The 24,537-nt window shown below is 46.0% G+C and overlaps 1 protein-coding gene across 2 annotated transcripts in view; it reads left to right on the top strand.

The window, feature by feature from the left end:
* Window positions 1-24,537, top strand: part of AFF4 (ALF transcription elongation factor 4) — a 50,629-nt gene that overhangs the window by 642 nt on the left and 25,450 nt on the right. For both annotated transcript variants that reach the window (XM_084215763.1, XM_084215762.1), the window contains exons 2-5: window positions 16,085-16,211; window positions 17,657-18,433; window positions 19,712-19,756; window positions 20,623-20,709. In XM_084215763.1, the coding sequence (XP_084071889.1) occupies window positions 16,089-16,211; window positions 17,657-18,433; window positions 19,712-19,756; window positions 20,623-20,709 (1,032 nt within the window). In that variant the 5' untranslated portion in view covers window positions 16,085-16,088. The remainder of the gene's footprint in view (window positions 1-16,084; window positions 16,212-17,656; window positions 18,434-19,711; window positions 19,757-20,622; window positions 20,710-24,537) is intronic.

The following is a 24,537-nucleotide window of genomic DNA, read 5'->3' as shown; positions in this document are numbered from 1 at the left end:
TTGACGTCAGGGCTTTGTTCCTTCCCCTTTGCTCTCCGCAAGGGTTCGGGGCCGGAGCCGCTCCGGGACGGGCCGCGGGGCTCGGGGGGCCCGGGCGGGGCCCGCTGATGGAACCGGCCTCGGGCAGCGCCGGCAGAGCCGGGGCTCGGCCACAGCCCGGAGCCGGGGGGGCTGTTATGTAAAGCCTCCTCCCCGGGGGGGTTACATCGGACTTGGTAAAGAAGCTCTCGCTCAACAGTCCTGCACTCTGCGCTGACTATTTGCCTTTTTTTCCCTTTTCCAATGAACAGAACAAAGCGAGCAGGTGTTGAGGTGTGTGGCCCGGTATCGGTGCGTTCGGTGCTGTGCCTGTGGTTGTGTTCTGGACACCAGCAAGTGGTTCACTGAATCTTGGGGCAGAGCTTGTGCCCAAACCCTCTTCACAGCCTGGGCAGGTGCTGCACGATGGAAAAGGAGCCTGGAAAGGGGCAGGTGTGGGGCCTGCTGTGCCCCCAGCTCATCTCTCACCTCATCACAGCCTTGTTTGATCATTTTCTCAGCAATACTGGTGGTTTTAAACATCCCCGTGTTTGCAGCCAGGCCCCCAGTGGCCCTGTGGGACTGAGCAGGCCCTTCCTCAGTGTCCCTGAGCTGGTTCTGCTCAGCTCTCTGTGTTTGTTTGTCGTCTGGGCTCGCTTCCAGCTGCTGATCTCTCAGGTGTATTTCTAGTTCTGGCATTCCTTTAAAACTACTGAATTCTTCTCTCAGGTCCCTGGCAAATGGGGATTTGCAGCCTGGGGGGTTATTGCAAAACAGGGTCTGGTGAAGTGCTTTGCAGGAGTGGTTGTGCACCTGATTGGTCCTTTCATGGCTCCTCTAATGAGGAAAACGTGATTAAACTGCTGGCCTCGAGGTGTGGGACAGTCCCAGTGTCACAGTGGAGTTACTCAGTGGTTGGACTGGGACTGGGGCAGGTCTTGTTGGTCAGGAGTAAAAGGGAAAATTTATCTTTTGGCATTATTAATGTGTCAGTATTGATTTTTGGCATTTTCTGCCTCCTGCAGAATGGTGTGTTTGCAGCTCTGTGTGAGAGCAGACTCTCCTGTGTTCAGGAGTGAGACAAACCTGGAATATCCTGAGCTGGAAGGGACCCATAGCATCAACCAGCCCAGCTCCTGGCCCTGCACAGCCCCAAAATCCCACCCTGGGATCCCTGGGAGCAGTGTCCCATTCCCTGGGGAGCCTGGGCAGTGCCCAGCACCCTCTGGGGAAGAATCTTTCCCAAAATCCACCCTGAGCCTGCCCTGGCCCAGCCCTTCCCTGGGTCCTGTCCCTGTCACAGGAGCAGAGACTGGAGCTGTAGCCCTCAATGAGCTCTGACCTCAGGCTCCTCTTCTCCAGCAGAACGATCCCAGTGCCCTCAGCAGCTCCTTCTTGGTCCTTCCACACTCTTCCCCATCCCTGTGTCCTTTCTTTGGATGCTATCTTTTTTATATTGTGGCACCCAAAAGTGCCCCCAGGACTCCAGTGCAGTTTAACAGCAATGAAGGAAAAGAGTGAATTTTAACTCCGATCTCAAAAACTGTCTCAGGCCCCTCATATTTCCTCTAAACATCTCTGCAGTTCTTGTTTTATGACTTTTCTCCTTGTCTCAAACATTGACCGAGTGAGACTGAGCCCCTGGGTCAGGTTTTGTGTGAGAAGCCACACAACAACCCAGAAAAATTATTCATATTTATATGTTTAGCATTCTTGCCAGTTCTAGGGACCTGGACTTGATAAAGCACGATAAAACCCAGTGAAATATGGCTTGGATTTCTAGGATGGTTTTTTTTAGGAAGCTGGAATGCACAGATGCTTTTGCATGGTTACAACCCAGTTCTTAATGAGAAGATGCCACATTTCTGTCTGCACAAACCATAGATTTTGCTTCTTGGGGGCCTTGTAGATAAAGAGCTTCAGCAGAAGTCTGTCCTGAGGTTGCAGCTGGCCCATGACAGGGTGGCATTTGCCACCAGTTGCTCCCGTGGCTGCTGGCGGGTGTGTGCCGCCCCAGTGCTTTCCAGCGTGGGTGCTCCTGTGTCGGATGTGACTAAGGGCATACTCAGTGACCTTACTGACTGAGACAGCCCTTGGCATCTTCTGCCTGGCAGCAGGGACTCTGTCACCAGGTGATGGTGGAACTGCTGTCATTGTGTCCCTCGCTGCATTTCCAGCGCTTGGGACAGGGGCCAAAGCTGCTCGTGACTGTTCTGATGCCTCCCTCCCGTCCCTTCCTGCTCATCCTCTCTGTTTGGGAGTTCTGTCATCATCACTGCTCTTACTCTTTGCTCCAGATTATCAGAAATTTGCAGTGTTGAGGGCAGAAATACTGAGAGTTGAGTCTTGAGAGCTGAGCCAGGAAAGCAGCACCTCTGCCATGGGCAGATTTGGGCATGTGGAGAGAGCTTGAGCAGCTTCCAAGAGGCCACAGTGATGTGTGTGCTGAGCTGGGAGCAGTATGAGTTGCAGTGTCCTGTTTGGAGTCCCCCTTTGTGAGGATGTAGGAATAGTCTGGAGTTTTTGGTGACTGAGGTTTCTTTTCTGTGGCAATAATTGTTCTTGGCCACATAATTTCAGTTTGTTACTCACCTGTGGTTTTTTTTCTACAGGCCTGTTTCCTTTCTCTCGCTACTATGTCACAGTTATCTTCAGCAGAGGCTCAGAAATAACTAAACTTGAGACTAGATATCTAAACTTCAGCTTAGGTTTGATCCACAGAAGGAATCCTTCCCTGTGAGGGTGTAAGGCCCTGGCACAGGGTGCCCAAAGCAGCTGGGGCTGCCCCTGGATCCCTGGTAGTGTCCAAGGCCAGGTTGGACACCGGGGCTGGGAGCAGCTGGGACAGTGGAAGGTGTCCCTGCCATGGCAGGGGTGGCACTGGATGGGCTCTGAGGTCCCTTCCCACCAAGATCCCCTGTCCTCCTTCACCTTTAGTGTCTACCTCAGAGTATGTACCAAAACCAAACTGAAATTGGTGTCACCTTCTCTGCACTGGGGGACCAGAACACCCCAAGCTGTGGGGAGATGGAGGGGCTGTAGGATGAAGAGGGAGTGTCTGGAAACAAGTCAAGAAACTTTAACAGATTACATTTAGCTAGAGCAAGGTTAGATTTATGTAAAATATCTTGCTAACTGTGTTAAACTAAGAAAATAAGCAATCAAGTTCATAGAATTGCAAAAGTCAAGATGAAAGAACTTGTGTGGCAGTTACTCCTCTCTGGCAGGATGAGAGTAGTGACTCCTTCTCTGCAGTCACTAATGACTAAGGAGATGCTCTGCAGCTTGTGAAATGACAGGGCTGCTGTCACTGCTTGGGAAATCCAGTGCAGCCCCTGCTCCTTCCTGTCACCGAGGCACAGCCAGCCCCGAGTGCTGCAGCTGTGCTGCTCTCCCTGTGCCTCTCTCCTGCAGGAATCCACTTTATTCTCTTTGAGCTGCTTGCACAGGGTGCCAGCTGAAGGAACCCTTGCCAGTTTGGAGCAGTGCTGGTGCTCTCTGAGGTGGCCTGTGCTCAGAGCTCAGTGTGGCACAGCTCCTTGGGGCTGGGCCAGCCAGGATTCGTGTTCCCTGCAGCTGGAGCTGTTGGCCTCGTGCACTCCCGTGTCCTTCAGGGTCTGGCACCTCCCCAGGCTCTCAGACTTCTACTGCTTCCCAAGTTTCTTTCTTCAGCCCTGAGTTTGAAACCCCGTTTTCCCTCACTCTGTCTTTTCTCCCCGGTGCTTGGAGTTTTCCTTGGGTTGTCTTGTCTCTTGTTCTTACTGGGTTCATTAGTTCCTGCTGATGAATGTAAAACCTGGCTTATGAACTGCTAGTAGCGCCAGGTACCGGCAGGAAGAAAAATCTCCTTGTGCTCCATATTGTACAAACCTGGAATAAGGAAGTTCTTGCCCTGAAGTCTTGAACTAATTTTCTTCTGTTAACAGCTCATTAAGAGAAATCTTCCTGCTCATCTTTTTATGGAAAACAACACCTCATGAGGCAACTCAGAGCCCCCTTTTTTTTTTTTACAGTTCATCTTAGTTTTTATTCATGTCACATTTATTGATAAATTACTTGAACGTGCTGCTTTCATGTTTTATAATTAAGCAAATAGAGTGTACTTTTACTAATGTGCAATCCTGTAGTGATCATGTTCTCCAGGAGAGGCTGTTTTATCATTCCATGTCTCTCCCTGTGGATAGGTGTGCTCCCCTGCAGCCCCACAGCAGTTTCTGACTGTTCCCAGTGCTGCACTGGGAGCATGAAGAGGTAGGAGACCAGAGGCAGGATGATGGTGTGCTACTCTGCAGGGTGGTTCTTTCTGAAGGATTGATATTCCCACATTATTTGCAGTTTCCAAGAGCAGCTTGAAGCTGTTTGTCCTTTGGGCTGGACACTCCCCTCAGCTTTTCAGCTCGGTGGGTTCCTCGTGGACAGGCAGAAATGAGCCCTGGCATGGTTGTGCTCCTCCTGCAGCTTCCTGAGGGTTGGGAATGTCAGAAGAGGTCTCAAACCAAAGCAGATCCCAAACCTTGGAGCTTTTCCAACTCTGTAACCTTTGGTGGTAAAATGGGAGGGCAGCCAGGTTTTGGTGTCACTTTGTCATCTCCTGGAAGTGGGGGCAGGCCTTGGTGCCTCACTGTCACACATCACTTTAATGACAGACATTTTCCAGTTTAAGAAGAAAAATAAAGGATGTTTAATTTGCAGAACCAGATGCTGGGAAACAGTGTTTGTGATCAGTGACAAGTTAAACTCCTGAGACAGAGGAAACTCTTTCCACTTGTCCTTAGCTGGGATTCTAAGATTTCACAGAGGTAAATTGTTCCAGAGTAGATATTTCCCTCAACAGTGGGTTCCTGTGGAAATTTCATGCCATTGAACAGTCATTCAGTTTTTCACTTCATTTTCCTTTGAAATTCCTAATGTTCACTTTCCTTGGTGTGATCCTCTTGAAGGTCTCTGGTTTTAAATGAGTATTGGATATTTATATTGGTTGTCTGCTATATTTTTATATAAATTAAGCTTCCAAAACTGTGTAGTCCCATTCCCATAGTAGAAACTGTATTTCCCCATTCCTGCTGGCTTGACTATAAAAGCTGAAACCTGACCATAATTGTCCAGCTTTGTGCATTCACATGGAGATTTTTTGTTTCTGCATTTAATTTAATTTCCAAAAGACGTTAAAGAGATTTCAGTGATGGAAGTGCTTAAATGGTTTTAATCAGGCTTTGATGTGCACAAATCATTAAAGCGAGGAGGATGAAGAGATCAGAGTCCCCAGTTCCCTTTGTGTGCCTGGGCTGCAGAGGAACTCGGGGAGGAGGAAGTGTTCAGGAAATCCCAAAGGCACAGGACAGGGGAAAACAGCCTCAAGCTGTGCCAGGGGAGCTTCAGGCTGGATATTGGGAAAATTCCTCCATGGAATGGGCTGGAGCCCCATCCCTGCCTGGCTTTAAAGGTGCAGGTGGCACTTTGGGGACTTGGCAGCGAGAACTGGACTCGAGGAACTTGGAGGGCTTTTCCAGCCTAAACAATTCTATAATTCTGTTTTTCCCACAGGGAAGGGGAACAGCAAACCAAGAAAAGCTACATCAAAATGGGAATTTGGTTTGTGTGATGTTGTGCATTTCATGGGCAGAGGAATAACCAGAGTTTCTGTGGAAAAAAATAAATTGAGAAATCTGCCAATGTAACTTTCCAGTGTTGCATTACAATTAACATAAGCATTTCCTTATTTAAAGATAATTTTAAAATTGTTTGGTCAAAATCCAGATTTGAAAACATTAGGATGGAAATTTCAGAGAATTGAATATGGGAAACAGGTTGAAGAACTTGTTGTCACGTGCTTTGGCATAAATAAAATGAACCTAATGGAAATTGCTGAGTGAAAAAGGCTGGATTTTACAAAAATCTCCTAATATTATTGTATTTTTGTAACTTCAAGAGGCCTCGAAGCACAAAGATTGGCCAAGAGGAGGTTAAATGGATTCATGAACTGATATTTTTCCTTTCTCCTGGTTTTTTTTTAATGTTCTGAGTTGTCTTCTATGGAACAGAGTTTCTGAGTTTGTTTGTGTGTTTTGAGGAGGTTTTTATATTTTGGAGTGAGGTGCTGTGTTTGTTTGACATTTCCCATTGAGCCTTCCAGTTCGCCTCTGACTCTCACTGGTGTGGAGCTGCTGGAATCCCCCTGGCTGTGGGTGAAAGGCACTGTGGCCACATGGAATACTGGTTTAAATTGCATGGTGAAGTTTGGGGTTTCTAGTTAATTAATTTATTTTTAAATTCATTAATGTTGATTTAATTTAGCCTTCTGATGCTGATAGGATAAATTAGCATCATATTATAGCACTGATTTGCCATGGTGGAAACTGGTATTTGGTGTAAAGCATCCTTTAAAAGATAAAGGGTGAAAAGGTTTTTCCTGGAGCAATTGCTCGTGCTGAAAGAGCACCACTAATTATATTTAATGAGCAAAAAACACAAGTAAGGGCTTTGCACTGTGACACATTCTTAGCCAATAATTACCAGAAATATGTTTTAATGGGGGAGTTTTAACAAGTAGTCTTCAGCTTAAATTTGTTAATCACTAATAACCTCCTAAAAAACTACTTTGTTCAGGTTTTTTCTTCAGGTTTTCTTCTTCAGCTTTCTTTTTTTTCTAGTGGAAAAAGTTGCATTATTTCCTGGCCACGTGATGCAAGGTTCACGCTGAATTGGCATTCAGAAATGGTTTTGTTTGTTTTTTCTTATTTATTCAGAGGAATGTTTAAATCCGTCCAGTCATGATTTGCTGACAGACTTGAAGCTCAAGATGGTCAGAAATGGGTGTGGTTTAATCTTCATTGCTATTTTAGAGTAGGAGATTTGGATCTCATTAGCTGCTCTAATGGGCTGATTCCATGCTATACAATTTATTTCAATGTATTATTCAATTTTTAAAAATTATTATGTGTGACTCTCACTATGAATAGTGAATCATACCTTAAAAAAAATAATTTCAACTTGTGCTTAGAAGAATTCCATTAATTGAGCCCCTGGCTGGGGTGCCCATCAATGCCTGGTGCCTGCTGAGCTGCAGCTGGTTTGCCCAGCACAGCCTGGAGCTGCAGCAATTCCCACCATGGAATTCCTGTGGCACTTGAGGCAGTTTTGGCTCTTCCAGAGACATTTCCAGGCTCCAGCTCTGACCCAGCTCGGTGTGAAGTAGCCTCTTGCATGAAGGGTTTTGAAACCCAACTGAATTTTGACTCAGCTTTTGCAATGTCCTTGTGTTTGTCTTTAACTTTGTGCCACAAAAAGCTGAATTTCTCTTTCTGGTGGCAAAACTCACCGACTCTCCCTGGCTGGAAGTGAAATGTGTTGGTAGAATTCTGTGTTTTGTAGTTTAGTGTCTTTTGGTTTAGGGCCACATCCAGAAAAGTGCAAAAAGTTGTAAGAACTTTGGGGGAAAAAACCCAAACATCATTATTTTGGGAAAATATGATGTAATTTATATTAAAAGAGTTTGTGCAGCTAAATTAACATTTATCAACTGTTTTCCTGAGGTGAAAGATACCCCACTAAATGCCCTGTTACTCAGTGGGGGCAGAAATGTGAATGTTTTTCTGAATCTGCTCAGGGGGATTATTAAGTACAGGTGACATTTAGTAGGCAGGATGAGAAGTGAAAACTTTCCAACGTTTTGAGCAGTGTTTGTTTGGAGCACATCAAAGCTGTGGCTTTCCCGCTGCATTTCAGCTTCCCTCTCTAGATAGTTCTGGGCCCTTCCTCTCGCTTCCAAATTTTTTTGCTTTGCCTGTAAATCTTAAATGCTCCTCTTCCCTAGGTTTTTCCAGAGTTTTTACTACTCTGTGCTCTCATCTTCAGCATGTTGAAATTGAAAAAGAAAGCTTGAAGGTACCAGGAAGCATCCTAGGTTTCTGACAGCAGATTTTAGACAAGTAGGAAATGATGCTGAGTTTGGTGAGCCCTTTGAATACGAGCTAGAGCTGAAAACTGGGAGGGAAAGCTTGTGTTCTCACTTCTCTAGTACTCAGAATTGTGGATTTTGTCAAATCTGTAAAGCAGTCCTAGAACTGCTGCAGCTGCCGGGGGGACACTGCCCTGTGAGAGTTCAGGCCACCACTTTTGAAAAGGTATAGATAATAATGACTTGATGATAATGTAGAAAATCCATTGCTGCTGCCCTGGATCCACCCTGGTGGTTTTGGGGCTTCCCCTGCAGTTGTGCTGGGAACAGCCTGGACACAGATTTCCCTTTAGGCCTCTCACTTGTTCTGTGGCTCACCCCGAGTGGTTTTCCATGGTCCTGGGGAGAGTTAAATCATTGAACAATGCAGTTTTTAATTCTGGTTGCCCTGCTCCCCAGCATCCTCCTGCTCTTCCTCCATCCATCACAAGCACATTGCAGAATTATTATCTCAAACCCTGTGTTCAGCTGAGTGGGGGATGCAGCACAGTGGGTGAGTCTTGGTCACGATGGGAAGTCCAAGATAAATGTCTTGTGAGACAGTGCAGACATGATCTTACACCAGGGCTGGAGGAAGTGACAGTTAAACTAGGGTAAAGGGTCTGATAAACTTCTCTCTCCTTTCTTTTTCTGTCGTTGAGGTGGGAGAAGGATGTGAACCTTGAGTGTGATTTTCCCTTTTGCCTTTTCGCTCTTGGTTTAGATGGCACCTCATTAAAACCTTGTCTGCTGTTTCAAATCTTACACAGAGCAGATTTATCTGAGAGTTTCTGTCAAGTGAATACTTTCTTAATCCTACTGCCACAGAGTTCATAGCACTCAAATGTAATGATGTCTTTTATGAAAGTAAATTATTGGGAGGAAGTCAGAATGATAATAGCCAGATTAATGTTAGATGTCTGAATAACTATTGCTTAATAAAATCTAAATGCCAATTGTCTTGGCTTCAAAGTTTAAGCAGATGAACATGTAGGCACAGGAATTGGGTTATTAAGTTTCTGCCCAATTAGAGGGCAGAAATTTGTTGGGAAACTGTGTTAGAATATGCTTTGGTTAGCCTGTGTGGACATGAAAGGATTGCATGTAAAAATGTTGAATTTTTGATGGTCCACCTTTGCACTGGGGCAATTTATGACTCTCCCAGTGATGGAGAGTGGAAAAGATGGGGAGGATGTCCTTGGCTGAGTGGGAGGTGGAATTGGGCTGAAGTTGGCTGGGAAGAGATTTAACTGAGAAAGAAAAGAGTGCTCCTGGTGGATGGCTGAGCTGGAGGTGAGTCTGCACTGCTGGTGAGGAGATCTCAGCTGAGCCCTCTCAGGGTAAGGAATTTCACTGCCTGGTTAAGAAAGGCCCTGTTCCTCAGAGTGGATATTGCCGGATGAGGCAAATTGAAATGCAGAGCCTTGGGAAGGCAGAGTTGAAATTCAGCTTTGCTGAGCAGCAGCAGCTTCACTTCCCTCTCCTGGCTGGGGCTGGTCCTTGTGGCAGGAGTTCATTGAGGCTCCTGTGCCTTTTCTGGCCCGGAATCCTGACCTGGCCTTGGGCTAGGTGCAGAAAATGACAATTTTAGTGGCTTTGTGGTGTCAGTCCCTGAGGTTCCTCTGCTCTGAGTCAGGGTTGTGACTGTGGGATCTGGGGTGTCTCCCAGGATGGAGCCTGGGGAGAGAGGGACAGTGGCTGGAGGAGTGACCCTCCCTCTGCTCCCTGCCCTGCAGAGAGGAGGAGGGAGCAGGGCTCTGTGCTCTCACCTGCTGGCCTTTCCTGTTCCTCTCCCCTTCCTGAAGAGACAGGACAGAAAGGGGGAACTGGTGTCCTTTGAGCAGCTCTGCTCCCTGTGAAGGAAAAGAGTTGGGAATTAATTTCTGTGTTCTTCAGGGAGGGGGGACCAGACGTGTTCCCTCCTGGGTAGTACTTCTGCACAAAAATGAGACATTTAAGATGTGTGGTTGTGCATTTTTAAGGTCCCTTGAGTGAATGACATCAAACCAGTCTTGCAAATTCTCGGATATAAACAATTTTAAGCTGTTTTAGTAGTATGATTTTAAAATGGACTTAAAAATGGTTTTAAATGAGCTACACTGCAAGTGCTGAATTTAGAAATGTCCTCCTTGACTCGGCTTCTAAAATCCAGTTGCTGGGGATTCACTTTTACCTTAGTTCTTTTACCTTACCTTGGCAGGAGGTGTGGAACTGGATGATTTTTAAAGTCTCTTCCAACCCAAACTCCATTTCTCCCTTGCTTCTGCGTGCTGAATCTCATGTATGATGAATGATGCGCCCAGTTCTCATCCGGACTTGTTAAATGAAATATTACACTTACAGAGCCTCTTTCTAAAGGATCCCCAAGTCCTTTTCCAGTGCTTAGTGTTGAGTTACAAACGATCACTGTAATTCCTTTATCCACCATCGCTGTGTGTTGCCTTCTCAGGTGGAAGATGCTGACTGATCCTCAGGTAACCTGATATTTGAGGGATGAAGGGGACTCTGGCAGCTAAAACTCAAAAGCAGGGTGTAATTACTTGCACCATCACTTGTCTGAGATGCTGGAATTAAGGCAGTGCTCCCACAGAAGTGCTCTGGAATTCTCTCAGCTAACGGTGGTGAAGGATTTGTGCTGCTTTGTCTGGGGAGCAGCACAAGTCCAGGCACATCGTGCTTGCTGGGGATTTCTGGGTGCTCCAGAGCTGAGTGGGAAGGAGAAGTGCCTGCAGCAAACTGCTGGCTCTGCCCTCCCTGGGAGTTCTTGTCAAACATTAACCAGACCTAGGCCAACTCACTTTTTTATTATTTTTATTTAAAGCTCTCCCACCCTCAGTACGTACAAAGGTGTTCCCAGACAGCTCTTGGGGCACTTTGTGTTCTCCCTGTTGAATGTGCAGTAGGAGCTCCTGATGTGAGGGGTGGGATAGAAGCATTTGTGTTTGTATTGTAGGAATGAGGAACGTTTATGTTTCAGTTAGTGGTGAATCTGATTTATATTTGTATCGTATTACCAGTACAATTGCATTTGAATTGTATTCCCAAGAGCTCAAATGAAACCTTGGAAAGAGGGAGATGGACTGTGGAAAAGTTCATTCTCATTGAAGTAGCTGAGCAGGATGGTGGCTCAGGGTTTCCTGTGTTCACCTGTGCAGCCTCCCCCTGCCATTCCGAGTTCCTGGGATAGAATTCTGTCATCCTGGTGGTATCCCAGCCTTTCCTTTGGCAGAGCAGGTCCCAAGTGCACCAGGAGCCATCCCAAACCAAATCCCCCCCCTTGGCATGGAGTCTTGTATCAGGAGGTGAGGGACAGAAACAGAAAACTTCATGCTTTTGAGAAGTTGGGTTTTTTCTCTGTCTGGACACGTTCAAAAGCTACTTGAATTCTGTGTAAACTCTTGTTTTTGATTGGTTCCTTATTTCAGTTATAAAACTCTGAAGATGACTCTGCTGCTTCTGTATTTGCACCATCACAGTTTTCCTCTAAACCCATCCTGGAGAATCATCCTGTTTGTGCATTTTTGGTCAAAGCTGTATTGTTTTAGTAGGAAATGTTATATTTTTTTTTCTGTGTTTTTTTTCTTCACCATCACATAGAACGTGGAAGTAAAGATTCTATGTACACTTCTATAAGTAGCTCTTGGTGACACCAGGGCATGTTCCTCTTTGTGTGTTGATGTTTTTGTGTTAATTTTGTTGTTGCAGGGCAGTTATTTTTCAATGTCTCCCTTTTTAAGCAGCTCCTCTGGGAGTGTGTTTTATTAAAAGCTGACAGAGTAGCATTTTAGGCTCATGCATATGATTTCAGGGCAGGATTTGTGGTGATGCCCTATTTGATGCACAAGCTGGGAGAAGTGTCCTGTGCCAGCTCCTGAGATGCCTCTTGCCCATGGTAAAAAGAATATTTAAAATAATCAACAGGCATCTTTGGATGCAGCATTCAGGCAGCTTCAGGTATTCTTAAATGCCTTCTGAAAACATCATTCCTTGTTACAGGCATGCTCTCCAGCTCCTTTTCCCCTTCCTTTTAAGAAAAAAGGATGAAATCATGGGAGCCGGGTGTGTCCCTGCAGCTGGGTGTGCCCCACACGGAGCTGGGATCCTGCACGTTCCCTCTCAGCCTGTTTATCCTTGGTAGCCAAAATGGGGCTTTCATCGCAGCCAATTAACCAATTAACTGTTTGATTCCTCTTGCTCACGAAACCCATTGAGACTGAAGAAGCCCTGGAGTTAGATGAGGATGTCTTGAAGGAAGTGGAGGTGTTGCAGCAGGCTTTGAAGGTGCCCTGGTGGCTGGTGAGGTGTTTGGGGTCGGGTCCCTGTGGCTGGGCTGCCTGTGCAGGGCTCCTGGGCCAGCCTGGCCTTTGGTGGTTTTGCCTCCTGGAGCCTGGGAAGGTGAGGAGGTGCTGCTGGTGCTGAGCTGGAGCGAGGACTTGGGTGCCTGATATGGTTCAGAGGGTGAGAAGGGTTTGGCCAAGGTCCTCTTTCTTTTAACGGCTTTGCCAGTAAGACTCAGGCAGTGTGGGTGTGCTGGTTGGGGTTTGTCTTTAGTCTGGATTGTGCTCCAAAAGCCCCAGAGCTGGGATGTGCCCCCTGCCCGGAGCTGAGCGAGTGGGAGGAGAAGGCAGCACCAGCTCTGCCATTTCATCCCACAGGTTACACACCCAAGGTGATGATCTCTCAAACCAAAGGCATGCCCTTGTTGGATTAGGGATGAGCAGAAATACCAGGTGGGATTTAAGAAGAGGTGGGGAGGAGAAAGGAAAGCTGTGTCTGGTCTGGGGGTGTGGTAGTGCTGGTGTTGATGTGCTCAGTGTGCCTGGAGCAGCCTGGAATGGTGCTTCAGGAATACACACAGGGGAGGCTGGGCCAGGATTTCTGTGAATTCCCCGCTGGATTTCCTGCTTGCTTTCAGCTCTTCCTGTTGAGCTGGAGCAGAGGCGTGAGATCTGAAGGGTTGGTTGTGCAGAGAAGTCTCAGACAGGGACGTTCAAAGTACAGTGGGACACTGCAGGAGGAGTGACTCAAACCATGTGGAGTTCAGCTTCCTAAAAATGGAAACACTCTCCTGTGCTTGAGGCCTGTTCTCTGATTTTTTAAAAAATTTTTGAACTTCTCTTTTCCCAGATATGGCAGCTAAGACGACTTTGGCACTTGCTGCAGGAACATTGTTCTGGCTCTCTCAGCCTGGCTCTGCTCCTCCTTCACTCTTTAGCTCAGGCCACCTGGGAAAAGGGGAATTTTAGCAGGATTATCTTGGTAGTACCAGGTACAAGGCAACAGGTTCTTCATCTTCCACTTCCAGGCCTGTGCAGGGAGGAGCAGAGGTGCTGTCCGTGTTCCCAGAGGATGGGGTAGGAGTGGTGGGAGCGGTGCATTTTGGTGTATATTAAAGGTTTGTTGCTACTTCAAGTGGTCTGAAAACAGAACTCTTGCAGTTTCCTACCTGCTGGAGTTAATTGCCAGCACTGCCTATCAGCAGCCAGGCCTTGGTCATCTGCCTTTCAAAGTACCTCTGCTTGCTTTCCCTGAGCATGGGAACATTTTCCTGCTGGTAGCTGTGGAGGATTGGGTTGGAGTGGGAAGTTGTTTGAAGTACAGAGCTAAGGAAGCCCCATGAACTTCCTCTATTTACACATTTCATGCTGGTGTGATTTTAATGGCCTTGTACACATTATAGGCACTTAAAATAGCTCTGTGTGGAGATTGGATGATTAGATACCAACAAGTCTAACTTGTATCACAGTCAAACTATTTGCTCTAATAAAAAATGTAAAAGAGTTAAAGAAAGCTAAACTAAATCTCCACACAGTCAAGGTGACTCCCCATGAGGGTGTTTATCATTTACTGTATTACAAAAGGCTGGGGAGGAGTGGTTAAAAGTGTCATTAACTGGTGTCTTTCTGATGACTAATATTACATTGACTTGGGCAGGTACAGCCAGATCAGCTCTGGGTTTGCACCAGCTCAGATCTCAAGTGAATCTTTGTTGTAATGTTCCTTTTCTGTGGTGGTGTTGGTACAAATGATGGTTTTTCTTCAGCTCTGAGAGTTAAAGGAAATGTTGATGCAATTTTAAAAGATGATGCTTATCTCTTTAAAAAATAGTGAAGGTCTTTGTAAATATTTAATCCTCTATTTGGAAAACAGAGATGTAAACTAAGTTGTTAAGATTATAATATTCTGGATATATAGCTATATGATATAGATATATGTAATTCCTGATTTTAGTGTAATAGTGGGAATGAACCACCCAGAACCAGAGCATTCCTATTCCCTGCCTCAAAAATTGCCTTTAATACTGAATGTCATGGACTCAGACTGTTCCAGTTGGCTTTAACTGATCAGTGTCTGTAATTAAATCTGATATTTATCTGTGTTGAAATCCTGCATATGTGATGAATTGGGCTGCAGTCTCAAGAATGTTCTTTTCAAGCCTCAAACTTCTAAAACAAGTTTGTCATCAATGCCAGAATGATCCCAGGAGTCTGTTGGCCACATTCCAGTGCCAGCTCCCTCTCTCAGCCCTGGTGGCCACCTGTGGTTACATGAGTTCAGCAGGTTACAGGAGAACTGGAGAAAAAAGTGATTTTTCATGTAAAATGTAAGTTGTATTCATGGGTTTGATATCAGCACAGCGTTGGGTTATGCCAGTGCTTGTACTTTGTTTGCAAGGCAGGGAGATACAACAGACCTGGTGCTTTAGAGGGCATCAAAGGTCTCAACTTACACCCTGGGTTTGGTCTGCTCTGGGCAGCCTCTGAGATTTCACTGCTTTCAGAGCAATAGGCAAGGCGAAGCCAAATGGGGAAGAAATGTGAGAGGCAGAAATGTTACTGAGGTGAGAAGATTCATGTTTTCAAAACTGACTGATGGGTTGAAGTTTCCTTGTTGAGAATGCAATAGCTGGGTTTGCACAGCTTTCAGAGTCATGCTCTAGTACTCATTTATTATTTTTAATAATCAGCTGTCTAAAGACAAGAAATAATGATTTTCTAAGCAGCCAGCATTTTCATTTTAGACTGCAAATTATGTGGTGGAACATCAGTGTCTTTCCTGGATGCACCAACTGTACTTTGTGCAGATCAGGAAGGAACATTTCTAAATCTCTTGGTGCAGAGATTAGCACATATTGTGGGTGCCCCTGGATCCCTGGAGTGCCCAAGGCCAGGCTGCACAGGGCTGGGAGCAGCTGGGACAGTGGGAGGTGTCCCTGCCATGGCAGAGGTGGCACTGGGTGGGCTTTGAGGTCCTCCCAACCCAAACCATCCTGCAGTTTGATGTTAAAGGAGTTAGTGGCACCTTATTGATCATCTCATTTTGTTTACTCCTTTATGTCCCAATGCTGTGTCAAGCTCAGAGGGAATATTTTCCAACTTTTGTGTGTGTTTTGCAAGAATTTGATGTATTTCTGTTAACACAAGCAGCAAGACCAAACTGCAAAGGAAAGTTTGTTGAGAAGGGGGATTGGCAGGTTCTTAATCTGCATTTTTGCAGTAGGAGGATATGGTCCAAGGCAAAAGGTGCATTATTGCCAGAACTTCCCTGAAATTACTGCTTTGAGTTGAAATGCCTTTTGGGAATCAGGGAGGGAGAGAGACCTGGAAACCACATCAAAGCTTGAGGTTAGAATATGTTGGAGAATGGGTGCCAAAAAAAGGTATGTCAGCACCAAAAATAACCCTAATCTACAGGAGAAGTCAAGCACTGCTTCGTGGGGGGATGGCAGAACATCTGGGGGATGTGGGGGAGAAAAGGTATTTTAGAAATGAATGGGAGATGTTTGGCGTGGGCTGGAGCCGAGATGATTTGAGCGGGTGAAGTGGTTTGAAATAGCTGCTTGCCTGAGGACCTGCTGGATTTTTTTCCTTTTTTCTTTTTGTTTTTAATTGCTGTATAAAGTTTCCCTGTTAGCCAGCTGTGGGTTGGGGGTTACAGCCCTTTGGAAGGGGCTGAAATTGGACAGTTCTGAGGAATTGTGGCCCTCAGTGGGTTCTTAACAGAGATCATTCCATGGCCAAACAGGGCCAGAGGCTGCCTGGGGACACTTAGGGCACTCTCATCCCTCCCCTGGGCCCTCACATCCCTCCTGCTTCCCTGTGTGATCAGCGCTGATCTTTTTGCTCGTAGCAACATGAACCGTGAAGACCGGAATGTGCTGCGTATGAAAGAAAGGGAAAGGCGAAATCAAGAAATTCAGCAGGGTGACGAAGCCTTCCCACCCAACTCCCCTCTCTTTGCTGAACCATACAAAGTGGTGAGTTCCTGCACCTCAGAAAAATGCAGGGTTTATAACAGAAATCATCTGCAAATTCATGTTTTATTTTTATCTCTGTTCTTGAAACTCTTAGGGCAACCAAGTATTTAAGCAGGGCTTGGAAATAAAGCTGGGCAGTCACAGCTCCACTGGCAGATTTATAATGCTTGGGAAGGGGAGGAGCTTTATAGGGAGTGAGAAAAGGAAAATAAAACCACCAAAATTTTTTCCTTCCTTCCTTCACCTTCTGTACAGTGACTCAAAACAATTCAGCTGTCCATTGCATGATGCCAAATTGCCATTTTTGGGGTGCTTTAGCCTGTTGCTAAACTTTCTAACCTTTTATCAACATAATCCAGAGCTGGATAAGTTCACAAAGAGAATGTTTAAATGGGAGGTTAATATAAAGTGCTGGAATGTTTGATATGACTATGTTTGACATGAATTATCAGCTCTAACTAGTGCTCCAATAGTTTGTATCTGATGTTTTAGTTTGTTTCGAAGGAGTTGATTCTGTCTGTGGTCCTGCACAGCTTTCAGCCTGTGCTGGGTTTCCTTTCAGGCTGCTTTGCTGAACAGTACTGGAAAAAGTAACCTAATTCTGGAATAACTAATAAAATATTATTTAATAGGTTAATTACGTAGTTCAAAACTCACTTTGAAAGCAAACCCTTCCCTTGCTGCAATTTCAGCTGGTTTGCAAGAAGTAAAACATGACTGCAAACTCTCTTCCTGCGAGAGGAAAGTTGAGAAATACCTGATGGTTTTTTTTGTTCCTGTGCTTGATAACCAAATTCCACATGTGTGAAGTTAACTGGAGTTAGTTGGGATGCATGGGGGAATGATCCAGGATCCCAGATTTAGAAAACAAAATGGTTGTTTTCTAAAGAACAAAGAACGCTTTTAACTGCGTGCAACAAACATTGTGCCAATATAAACACCAATTAAAAATGACTTACGGGGGTGAGGTTAAGTTGATTTTATTTTACTGCTAATTAAAACCTTTTAGGACTGATGCATTCTGTATTAGAGAAGTTACAGTCTGTGAGGTGACAGCATCTGCAGCTGTGGAACTGGCATCCAGATCAGCAGTGCATTATTTGATTATTGCTGCTTCAGCTGTCCCTGCTGCTGAATTTTTAGTATGTTTTAGGGAGTTACATGTTTATTGTTACATATTTTTAATATGTTTTAAGGAGTCAAATTGCTGTTTTAAGAGCTAAAATTCAGAGTTGGAAACTCTGGCAAAGAAAGAGGTGTATTCTAGCCGAAATTCAGGGTGAGTGCTAGAAGGAGGTGTATTCCAGCTGAAATTCAGGTTGGGTGCTAGGAAGAGGTGTATTCTAGCTGAAATTCAGGGTGAGTGCTGTAGTTATCAGACTATTTAACTTCCTGTGAAGTTGTGATCCGTTCTAAATCCCGATTTTGGTGCCTTCTTGTCCCAGACCAGCAAAGAAGACAAGCTGTCGAGCCGCATCCAGAGCATGCTGGGGAACTATGATGAGATGACGGATCTCATCGGGGACCGGCCGCTCCAGAAGATCGTCGCCATCCCCAAGCCCTCGGTTCCGGCGGCGCCCGATGACAAACCCGTGCCCGGCTTCTTCGGCGAGCAGCGGCACGGCGCGGGCTCCCACCAGAGCAGCAAATGGACCCCGGTGGGGCCGGCCCCCAGCACCTCGGCGCAGTCCCAGAAGCGCTCCCAGGGGCTGGGGGGCCACGGGCAGCGCTCGGGGGGCGGCGCCGGCGGCGCGGGGGCCCGGCACGAGCGCGAGTCCTACGGCGGCGGCCGCAAGAAGGGCCAGCACGGCTCCGAGCACTCCAAGGGCCGCTCCGGCAGCCCCGGGAAGCCGCCGGCCGTGGCCTCGCTGGCCCCCGGGCACTCCAGAGCCCACGGCGGCGAGCACCACGGCAAGGAGCACCAGCGCTCCAAGTCGCCCCGGGACCCCGAGCCCAGCTGGGACTCTCCCTCCCGCGTGCCCTCGTTCGCCAGCGGGCAGCACTCGACTCAGTCCTTCCCCCCCTCGCTGATGTCCAAATCCAGCTCGATGTTACAGAAACCCACTGCCTACGTCAGGCCGATGGACGGGCAGGAGTCCATGGAGCCAAAGCTTTCCTCGGAACACTACAGCGGCCAGAGCCACGGCGGCGGCGTCAACGAGCTGAAGCCCAGCAGCAAAGCGCACCTGACCAAGCTGAAAATTCCTTCTCAGCCGCTGGATGTAAGTTGCTGGCTGTGTCCTGCCTCCTTAAATGTAAATCCACTTGGGCTGGGATTTTCCAGCGTCTCCAAAATCCCAATTTGCCTAACCCAAATGGAGTTTTTAGTAAACACTGTGTTTTTGTTACTCAAAGCACCTTCACCTAAGCTGTATTTTCAGCAGGGAGCATGCAAAAGTAATTGTTTTTGTCTTCTGGGTTTTTTATTAAATAAAGGCTGAGACACTCAGAAAAGCTTACTTAACCCCCAGAGGCCAATTTTTACAGAGTATTTCTCTAGTCAGGAGTTAGGGAAATTGTAGGATATCCACAAATATTTTGACAAGCTGGATAAATACGTTGTTGTTCCTGGGAGCTGAATTGACTTAGAGTTGTTGATACAATATGCCTGTATCAGATTTTCTTTTGAAGTCAGTAGCAATTACTAGATGTGATTATTATACCTTCACCCCACATTGAACAGGGTGCAGAACTTATATCGGTTGTGCTGGATATAAAATACTATTGGGTTAACAACTTGGAGGAGTTTGGTAATTCCCGAACCATTAGGACACAGACTCTGACTCCAGCTCACTTACAAGGAGAGTGCCTTTGCTAGTAATGAAGTCTCATTTCATCTCCTGTCCAACTGCTGGAATCATGGTAGCCAGAGAAAAGCTCTTTTTCCTGGGATTGCAACAGATAGCAAAGTAAGATCCAGCACACAGGTAAGGAAATCAGAAATTACTTTATTTGTGACGACCTGCCACATCAATGCTGATGCAGTGGATCCTGAAGTAGCTTTGCTTCTTTCTGCTTGTGGCAGCCAGGGATGCAGAGGATTCATAGATGGGTAATTATTGCTGTTTCTGGGATCTCTCTGTGATGAGTGTTTTACTTGGGAATGCAGTTTGTCATTCCTGTGCATTCACGGTCCTGCACTTGAATTCAGATATTATCCTGGGGCTGCTTCCAGGAAATGACTGAAAGCTGTGATTCTGTTTCCCCTCTCTACAAGGTTTTAATATCCCTGCCTGCCTGTGATCACTTTAACTGTCAAGTGAAAAGTGAGAGATAATTATCACAGTTTTATGGATGTCATGTATTTGCTTTTCATAACCGTGACTCACGCCATAAAAACATGGATCTATCTGATGTTCAAATTGATGAAAAGAGTTAGCAAGGGCTGTTTGTGTCGATGTGGAGTCCACATCAGTCACAATAAGGATTGAAGTTTGTTTTTAACTGCTTCTAGTCTCTGGAAAATTTGGGAGATGTTAATTTTGAGTTTTGATTTGTAGGCATCAGCCTCTGGTGAGGTGAGCTGCGTGGATGAAATCCTCAAAGTAAGTTCTTTGGTGTTCTTGTTCCCTACTTTGTTGAAAGTACAGCCATTCCCAAGGAGGGGGAAGGACTCTGCAGTGCCAGAGCCTGTCCAGGTGCAGGTTGGCACAGGAGGGCTCTCCTGGTGCTCCTCCAGCACGGGGGAACTGAGCCAAGATGGGAGCAGAGCTGGCCCTGGGTGGTGTGGTGTGCACATCATCCCCTGGAGATCCTCACTGCCTTCCTCCTCCCTGATAACCAGAACTACATTTCTTCCACCAAATTACAGTCCTTCATCCTGATATTTTAGATTATAGTAAATGCTTTGCTGCCCCATGGCAGTACTTTCCCTCTCTCATACCTGGGTAATTTTCCCAAGTCCTGTGTCCTTTTACCCTGTCCTGTGTCTGCTCTCACAAAAGGATCATCAGGTCCCTCTGGAGCATTTCCATGGCTTATTATTTCCTGTGACCTTCAGTCCTCCAGGGGCCTTGGGGATGCTCTGAGAGCATAGGAGGCACTTTCCAACTGCAGGCATTTGATTTCCCCCTTTTCCTCAAACTCTACAGGCTTCCCTTTCCTAGGATTCTTCTTCCCACACACTCTGAAAGGATCAGACTCTGACTTGCACTGCAGTTTATCTTCAGGCCAGCCCAGCTGATTGATTTATGCCTTGCTGCTTGTTATTATGTCATAACTCTCTCTTCTCCTGGGTAGCAGTTTAACATTCAGGTTTACATGCAAAATCTTTGTTGCTCATTTGGGAAATTAAGATTTGAATATAAAGCTTAGTGAAGGGTGAACAATGAACTGAAAACTGAGAGAATCCAGATTGCAAGTTGAAACCTGATTTATTTTGTTAATAACTCTGATTTCTGTTGTGTTTCAGGAGATGACCCACTCCTGGCCTCCTCCACTGACTGCCATCCACACCCCCTGCAAAACTGAACCCTCCAAATTCCCCTTTCCAACCAAGGTCAGTGCTGAATCCAACAGTGGATGCAGTTGAAAAAGTAACTCCAGTTAAAGATCAGGATTTTGGAGCTCCTGCATTCAGTTCTGTATAATCTGGGTTTGTTTCAGTGCTTTGGCATTCTTTATTTATCTTCACCTCATCTGTCAGCAGTAGCCTTATGAAAAATGTCCTTGGTTTTCCTCTGCTTTTCACAGACAGTCTGCAAAGTTATCTGTGATGCAACTCACCTTTTTAATTTTTATTGGATAAATTCAAACTTTCAAATTTTTGAAGCTTGGAAAATGCCTTTGAGCCCTTTCCCTAACAGGGAAATGCTCTGCACCATTTTGTGTACAACCAGGAGAGTTTCCCTCCATGTAGCAAAACAGAGGCTGAATGGTAAATGCTGAGAAATTTAAATGGGCTTTTCTGCATAAACTGAACTTTCCTGCTAGTTTGAAGTCCACTAATAGTTGTGTGAGATTTTTGGTTTGCATTTTCAATTACAAAAAAATTAAGACAGTTTAAGGATCACATGTTTTGCTGAAGAAATCAGTTGTTCCAAAAGATCCTCTTCCCAACCTCCTGTGTTCTTAAGAAGTGCTGAAGGGTTTAAGCAGTTAATTCCAGAGAGAAATCCACCTCTGCTGCTGCTGCTGAGAGCACAGGGCATGTGTCCAGGGGAGCTGCTGGAGCTGACACCTCTGAGGAAGGAATTCTGCTGCTGCCTCCCCTGGGCTGGGCCTGGCAGCTCCAGGGTTCCAGGGCACACTCAGGGCACTGGGAATTGTTTGCCTGGAAGAGCAGCTCTGCAGGATCCTGGAAGCCCAGGGGAGGCAGCTGTGGGTAAGAGCCAGCATGGGGAGCTGACTCACCCAGGAATCCCTGGTCTGGTTCCTGGGGCTGCTGATTACCAGTAAAAGATTCAACTCCACAATGTGATTTTTCTCCAGACTCAACATCTCTCTGGGATGAATTGGGGTGCTCCACCCCTGACTTGGCAGAGCTTCAGAGTGAAGAAATTGCCCTGTTTGTCTTTTAAAAGTTACCTATGTAATAATTCAGACCATGCTCTCTCTGACCAGCTGCTGTTCTAGACACCACTTAATTGCTCTTAATTTCCTGTTTGATCCAAATTGCTCCCCAAAACAGAACATCTGAGGGAATCATTTTGAGAAGAGTTTCTCACTGAGGTTTCTACTGTCATCTCTCTAATCCCATCCTTTTATGTGAATGCTTTGACATGACCTTCCTTCTGCCAAAGGTTCCAGTCCCTGTTGGAAGGGCACATCCACAAACCTCCCCCAGACTGGTTCAGGTCCTCATCCTGGCTGGATATCCCAGACCAGGGGCAGTCCTGCTGTCACCACCTCTGTGTGACCTGTCCCTGGTCACTGCTTTTTGCTTCTCTTCAGTGTCAAAAAATGCAGAATTTACCATTCAGTTCTCAGCTTTACTTTGGGAGGCATACCTAGAAATAAATCCTGTTTTCTGTTTTCCTAGCATTAGATCAATATTAATCTTGCAAATATTACTTTTAGTCAGGGTTTATTTGTGTGCTATGTAAAACTGTCAGCCTGGAAATAATTCATACCTTTTCTTACAAGGAAATTCCACACCTTTTCTCATCAACAAAGGTCCTTATTCTTCTGCTTTGAGTACTCATTCCTGAACCTTTGGGGAGATATTTTCCCTTTGCATTTTGAGCACCCTTGGCTGTGGGGCTGCTTGGTTTTAGTTTCCCTGGCATTTGACTGAGTTTGGGAAGAGGAAGGTGTGCAGAAATCCCTGTGGCTGTGACACAGGCCATGTAACACTGCACAGCTCTGGCAGTGCCTGAACAAAAAGGAGCCTTTTTCAACCTCTCAACCTGGATTGTGTCTCTTCACCCAGTTTGCAAAAAATTCCATTTATGGCTGCTCTGAGTCTTTTTGACTTTTTGCCAGCTTTTTTATTTTGTGGCTGCACATCTTAGCCATGGAACTCTGTCAAATTCTCTCTCTGCATCCAAAGCCTATAATTTCCTCTGCCTTCTCCCCTCTGTCATTCTTGGCAGCAGCAGCTCTGCAGAATTCCAGGGAGTTAGTGAGCCATGGGCCTGTGCAGTCTGGGCCCAGAGCAGAATCCACCAAACAAAACACAACAGTGGTTTGCTTTAATCAAGCAGTTCTGTTGGAGGAAAGCTCCTTCTCTGTAATACTGTGCTCCATTTTTGCTGAAGTGTTTCACAGCATTGCCCCTGTGGGCAGAGCCTGGTGTGTTCTTCCTGCTCACATTAAATGAAGCTGCCCTTGGTGGACCACTTGATTTTATTTGTCAGACTCTTGGGATGGGATCACTTTCCCTGTGTGTAGGGAGTGAGTAACTCGAAGGAACCCAACCTCCTGACTGGGGCCTCTGATTGCTATAAATATATCTAATAGTTCCCAGGAAGTCTTGGATCAGAAGAGAAGACTCCGTGAAAATAGGTCAGGGAAAGTTTTATGGATGCTATGGAAAAATGCAGATTGCTGTGTCTTGATAAAAAATGTTATCCTGTGACCTAACACTCTATAATTTTATCCACGGGCTCACAGTCAGACACTCCAGAAATGCTGGCAGGGTTTATGAAGTGCATTGAGCAGCCCAGCTGCTGGCTGGGAGGGAAGGCTTGGCTGTGCCTGTCCCTCTGCAGAGCTGGGGCCAGCAGGAGCCCTCCTGCCATCCCTTCCCTGCTGGGACACACAGACTTCCTCCTGGGAAGCAGAAAGGAGATCTGACCTGAGGTTTCAGGTGTCACCTGGGGATGTTCCTCTCAGCCAGGCCTGGGGTGGGAACCCAGCCCTGTTGCCTCCTGTCCAGCTGGAGAATTCCTCTCTCCAGGTGTTTTTATCAGAGTTTTTGTTTCCTGCTCCAGTGTCTTCCCTGTGTAACCTCAGTCCATTCTACTTTGCTTTAAAGGGTTTCCTTCCTTTCAGTTGGTTGCAATTTCTTTCTGAAGCAGACCTTTAGAAGCTGCTGCTCTCAATAACCTGGGAGTTGAAAGTAGAGATTTTTTTTTTCAGTCTCTGAGTTTCTTAAAGAAATATGTATCCAGTAGATGGCAGGGGAGTTGGAAAAAGTTGCACATTGAACCTTAACACCTCATTAAAGTGCACTTAGCTGAGAGCCAGTGCTTTGCCTCTGAAATAGGAAGTTGACTCAAGTGGGGAATTAGGCAGGTGTGTTCTGCAGAATTCCCCATCCATGTGCTGCTGGAAGGGGGGCCAGTTCCTCATCCCGTGCTCCCCCAGTGCTGTGGCTTTGGAAATATAGAGTTTGAGGTCTTTATTTCTTTTTTCACTCAGTTTGTTGGCCTGGCTGAGCTGCCAGTGGCAAAAGGAAGCCAGGGATTCCCACCTGCCTCCTCCTACCTGTGAAATGATAAGAAATGGATTTATTTTGAAGGGAGTGTGGCTGTTCACGAGGCTTCTCTCGATCTTCACTTTGCTTTTGAATTCTTTCTTAATTTATTATTGTTTTTATTGTCCCTTCTTTTCAGTTAGTAAAGATCAGTGGTATTGGAAACACCTTCCAAGGAAAGCTCCTTAGGAAGTTCTCCATCCACAAAATTCTTGTTCAATGCATTGTTCTTCTTTTGAAATACAAAGCTGAGGGAAATTGAAAACATCCCAAGGGTGCTTTGCTGTGTAAAGCTTTTGTGTGTTTAAAAACTTCATTCTGTAAATTGCCTCTGGAACCACTGCCTGGCACTGGCTTGGTATGAGGGAAAACCAGGTCACAGGTGGACCAGGAAAAATGGAATTCATTGTTGAGTTGTAGTTCTGGTTTGCCATTGCCAGAGCATGTAAGTAAGATGTGTGTATACAG

This window comes from Fringilla coelebs (assembly GCF_963513975.1).
Source record: "Fringilla coelebs genome assembly, chromosome: 15".
NCBI lineage: Eukaryota > Metazoa > Chordata > Aves > Passeriformes > Fringillidae > Fringilla > Fringilla coelebs.
This window is presented reverse-complemented; position numbering and strand designations above follow the sequence as displayed.